At 34.5% G+C, this 5476-nt stretch overlaps 1 protein-coding gene across 1 annotated transcript; it reads left to right on the top strand.

Moving 5' to 3' along the window:
- The first annotated feature begins 3080 nt into the window (after positions 1 to 3080).
- Positions 3081 to 5167, top strand: LOC107761333 (HMG1/2-like protein). Its single transcript, XM_075223613.1, has 7 exons — positions 3081 to 3237; positions 3383 to 3487; positions 3642 to 3699; positions 3894 to 3938; positions 4098 to 4175; positions 4329 to 4403; positions 4921 to 5167. Exons 1-6 carry the CDS (start codon positions 3188 to 3190, stop codon positions 4401 to 4403), a joined length of 411 nt encoding a protein of 136 aa, XP_075079714.1. The 5' UTR covers positions 3081 to 3187; the 3' UTR covers positions 4921 to 5167.
- Positions 5168 to 5476: the final 309 nt, after the last annotated feature.

Here is a 5476-nt window from a genome sequence, read left to right as displayed (position 1 = left end):
GCGAGCGACGACGACGACGGCGCGAGGCTTTTCTTCTTCTTAACTCTTTAAAAGTCTTTTACTCTTCCAATATGGGACAATGTCCCTTTGTCAAGGAGAAAAATTCAAATATTTTATTTTCCCTCCATTTCCCATTCACCCTCTTTTATGCTAAAATAGCTTTAAAAATCAACAAAAAGTACTTTCTCTATTCCAAGTTGTTAGGCAAGCTCAATTTGATAGAAAGTTTAATAAAGAATATCAAAAGTATTCTTACACTAGACAATTTGTTTTTGTATTTAAAGGATCCAAACAAGTCATGCAAATAGAGACATCAATATTATTTGAATTAGATGAAAAAGAAAAGAATTATACCAAACAAGTTGAAACGAAAAGAATTCGCATTTCCAATTTTGTCAGCACCTATAAATAAGTGGAAGAGAAAAGGAAAGATCAAATGAAAATTGAATCTGGTACCTCATTAAGGTGAGGTATAAGTAGTTCTACTAATCTCCCTCTCAATCCCCGAGCTAATATCTAGTCAACAATAACTTGACCAGGTTCCATCGTTCATGTTAGGAGTGTGCAAAATTTGGTAAATACTGACTTATTGAATCAAAACAAAAAAATTTGAAATTTCGTATGTCGTATTTAGTATCTAGTATTTGGTATGCTATTTGGCATAAATTTTAAAAGTTGTTTATATTCGACACGATGTTTGGCATTTAGAAAAAAAAATATTGAATGATCAATACCGTATCGAAATACATGCTAACTTATACAACACAAATATTTTCGATTATAACATAGATATATAAGGCCTAAAAGTTTACTTTATTTATTATTAGAGAAATTCTCATGTTATGCTTAATGATCCTTAATGAATCCCAAATGGATGACTATGGTGTCGAGAAATTAAAATAGAATTTTAAATTATCTTTAACTTTACTTTTCCTATAAAGATCTGATCCAAGACTGGTCATTATCATTAGGGGAACCTTAATTTTTATTGTGCATTATTTTTCCGACTCCAATATTAGTTTCAGGACTATGGTAGTCTATTTCAAAAGTTCATACATAATTACAAAAGGCTTTTTCTCTAACTTACGGAGCATTTGCATCTATATCCGTTTTTTGTGTCACATTTTAACTTATGCCCGATTTGCAAAAAAAATTGCAAGCGTACCCGCTTTTTTGCATAACTTCAGCATACGGGGCTGAAGTAGCAAAAGCAATCACGCAAAACTTCAGTATTCTAGTAGCCGGGCCTGAAGTTCAGCTCTAGAGCTGAAGTTTTTGTTTTGTAACTGTCGAACTTCAGCTGCTGAAGTTTTTGTTTTGTAACTGTCGAACTTCAGCTCTAGAGTTGAAGTTTTTGTTTGTAACTGGAGCTGAAGTTTTTGTTTGTAAACTTCAGCTCTAGAGCTGAAGTTTTTGTTTTGTAACCGTCGAACTTCAACTCTAGAGCTGAAGTTTTTGTTTGTAAGCTTCAGCTCTAGAGCTGAAGTTTTTGTTTTGTAACTGTCGAACTTCAGCTCTAGAGCTGAAGTTTTTGTTTGTAACTGGCGAACTTCAGCTCTAGAGCTGAAGTTTTTGTTTGTAAGCTTCAGCTCTAGAGCTGAAGTTTTTTTAAATGCAGCAACCTCATTTCGTCTAACTCACACTTAGCTTTGCTCAGCCATTTTTATTGCTAAGCAACTGATATTCGAAAATACATTATACAGTTCTATTATACATTCAGAAAACACAAATTTTTCTTTTTCTGAACACAGAAACATATAATTCACATTTACAAGGTCAGCTTTCTACTTGCTTCAATTATGCTTCTGGCTATAGCAATAAGTTTCTCCACAAATTATGGTGGAAAAATTCCAAGTACTGGAGGCTCTTTCTAAAAATGATTATTAATTTCTTGAAAACGAAATCCTAGATAAAAACGTTGTGTGAATACAAGTTATATACATAGTCGTAACAGATTTCTTACAGAAAAGGGAGAAGGAGAAGTTTGAGAAAGAAGAGGCGGATATAACTTTGAGGAGGAGAAAGGGGGCTGAAGTTGTTTAAAAAGTGGGTACACGTTAAAAGTTTTAAAAAAAAATGAGTATAGGTTAAATGGGGGCGACCAAATAAGACGCCCGTGCAATTTTTACCTAACTTACTCTCTAGAAAATTAAAAATTTTACACGGCATTTCTTTTATTTAGTGTTTTGTCCAACTTTTCTTTTTACATCTTAGACAAAGAAGAAGGTTGTAATTTTTTTATCCAAACCGAAGTTATCGAACTAAATAAACCGAAATCAAAATCAAAATCGAAAGGAAAAATAATGAACTATACTCAATTTAGTTAGATACGATATTGACATAGTATTATAAGAAATCAAATACGAAACTGAAATATCAAAAAATCATACCGAAATGACCGATAAACACGCTTAGTTCATGTGCGTTTAACGGGTTCTGACTCATTGATCAACCGAGTTGCGTGGGCCTAGTAGTATTGAAGATTTGGACAGGTGCAAAGATAGTCATTCTCAAGGATGCTGAGATTAGCCAGTACTTATTTTGTCCTAAACTTTTAAACTGATAATCTTAATTTCAGGACAAAGCAAAATATTTTAGTCCTAAAAAATTAAACTAAAAATTTAAAATTCAAGATGCGATGGCTAATTTCTAAAAGCAGCCCTTTAATGTGGCTACCTGATGTCATTTCTACTTGAGGATCGAAATATGGGCCTAGTAAGTATTGCGGTCGGCAAAGGCCCAGACAAAAGGAAATAGTCCAATAAGGAGGGTTTTTGAGCAGGAAATAGTTCCTGATCACGATTCCTCACTCCTCAGTGCCAGCAAAGACCACTCGCTAAAGAATAGAGTAAGTTTCACCACACTGTATTCACACACGTGTAACTAGTTTACAGCGAGTAAAATTCAAAACCTAAACGCTCGAGTAACCTTCTCATTCTGCAGACTGCAACTGCCATTCGCGTTCACGTTTTTTCAGCATTCCTCTTCCCGCCAAAAAGGACGAAGCAAAAGCAAACTTTTTTCGAATTATCCTTCCTCTCCACTCCCTATAGGCTATAAATAACCACCCAGGACTTCCGCCTCCCATTATTCACTCACACTTCTGATCACCTTCTCAGAGCTCTTCTCTGATTTTGAAATTTCGAACTCTCTCTCATTCTCTGCAATTTCAACTAAGAGGAAAACTATGAAGGGAACTAAGATTGCTTCCGTTGCTCACAAGAAGCTCGACACTGAGTATACTCTCCATTTCGTTTATTTTCAGTCTATTTCGTGTCTCGAAGCTTTTAATTTGAAGCATTTTGTTCTCTCTCTCTCTCTCTCTCTTTTTTTTACGGTATGCTTTTGAACTGTGAGCTTAGCTTGCGATATTTGAAAACAGGGCAATGAAGAAACGCAAGGCTGAAGCGGACTTGAAAAAGAAGGAGAAAGCAATCAAAACCGCTGGAGCTCCAAAGCGTCCTCCTACTGCATTCTTCATTTTCATGTGAGATATTTTTGCTCTAGTTTTATACTCAGTATATCTCTCCTTTCGCACTAAGCTTCAACGTTTTTTTAATAGTAATTTCACGAGTTTTGGATTTGTAAGCTTCAGTTCGGTATTGATTTCTGTTCTGTCATTATACTGAACTACGAAACAGGGCTGATTTTCGCAAGAGCTACAAGGAGAATTTTCCTGATAATAAATCTGTTGCTGTGGTGAGATGTCTCTGTTTATTGCATTTTAGGTTCAAATCAATGTTTCTGATATTATTTCGTTTCTATTGCTGTACTAAGAATGTGCTGTTGCGTCAATTTTCTGTTGAGAATTCATTATAGTTTCTATGCATCCTCGGTCGTATATGTTTTCTGTGAACAATTCTCTTACTAATTTGTATTTGTATTCATTTAAGGTCGGAAAAGCTGGCGGTGAGAAATGGAAGGCAATGTCTGAATCTGTAAGACCAGATATCATGAACAAACTTGAGAGATAAATCTCAATATACATTACTGTTGTCTAATGATTTTCTCTGTGGTTACGCCAAATTTTCATCTAATTTTTATTTTTTGGAGAAGATTTTTGCGGTACCTAATTAACTTTATTTGTTGCTCCTTAGGAGAAAGCTCCCTATGTGGGAAAAGCTGCTAAGCTGAAGGCTGAGTATGAGAAAACTAAGGAAGAGCATAGCCAGAAGGTTGTTATTCAGATTCATGTTTTACATATTCATTTTTTTAAAAAAAAATACTCTCTCTGTTTCTGTGGTAGTTGATGGGAATGAGTATCCACTTGGTGTTGAACTAACTAACGGAGCAATTTTACTGTTGGTTCTAAATTGCTAAATTGGCAGCCTGTTAATGTAGAAGCAGCAAAATCTGATGATTCTGAGGTGCATGATGATGCTGAGCAGCAAGCTAGCTCTTAGGTACCAGTGGATACCAGTCCTTTTTTAGTGTTCAATTATATAAATTGAATTCAATTTTTGTGATTCGACCTGCAGGGGCGGATGCACGCTTCCTCAAGGGGTCGTCGTAAAATTTTACTAAATATATGTATTAATACTGTACGGAAACGGATAAGAAAAAATGACATCACTTGACATAAATTGTGCCTTGGTGTGTTGGTTTTATGATTGATTTTGCTCTAAGAGGTCAAAGGTTCAAACCTCAACTAACACATTTTTCTTTTGTAAATATTTGAGAGAGCATTAGTAGTTAAAAATTGTGATGAAGTAGAATTGAACTCAAAATCTTTTTTAACTTAAGACTCAACAAAGCCAATAAACTAAGGTTATTTCTTGTCTAATATTATGATAATCAAAGTAACATTCCAGTTCTTCTATAAATTTCGACACCGCTTACAAAAATTCTTGCATACGCCCCTGTCGACCAGTCTCCAATTTGTTTTTAAAACTGACATTTTCTTCTACAATTTGTATGCAGAGTGCTACATAGTTCTTTTGCTCCAATGCTGATCTGGCAAGTGAAAGCTACTGGGAAAATTCATATAGCTAATCAAGTGTTAATACATAGTTATAGCTAGTTATAACTCTAGTATTAGTATATTTCTTCTGTTGCAAGTCCTATTATCAGCTTATGCTCATGTTCGCCATTTTGTACTGCAATGCAAAGCTGATTATGGATTGAGTATGCTTTTGATTCTGGGTATTAAGAAACAAATTGCATTAAGTACTTGATACGTGCTCTGGTTTTAGTCCAATCTGTGATGTACATCGTTATTGCAATGCAGTAATTTCTTGTGAAGATCCTTTAGCAAATTTTGGTCATATCTGCGTTTTAATGCTATTTTGTGAATTCAGTGAAATGCTTAGTCGCTTGACTCTTAGTTCTACCTATTAATTTAAGTCTAGGTGTGTTGCAAAAATTTGTAGGCCAAGGTACAGCAGTTGCTTATTTGACTCTTTTATTTTGAAATTGTAACTACTAATTAATCTGTCAAATGATTAATATCTTATCAGTCTCTAACTGATTTTAGATT

Source organism: Nicotiana tabacum, chromosome 10 (assembly GCF_000715075.1).
Source record: "Nicotiana tabacum cultivar K326 chromosome 10, ASM71507v2, whole genome shotgun sequence".
In the NCBI taxonomy this organism is placed as follows: domain Eukaryota; kingdom Viridiplantae; phylum Streptophyta; class Magnoliopsida; order Solanales; family Solanaceae; genus Nicotiana; species Nicotiana tabacum.
This window is presented reverse-complemented; position numbering and strand designations above follow the sequence as displayed.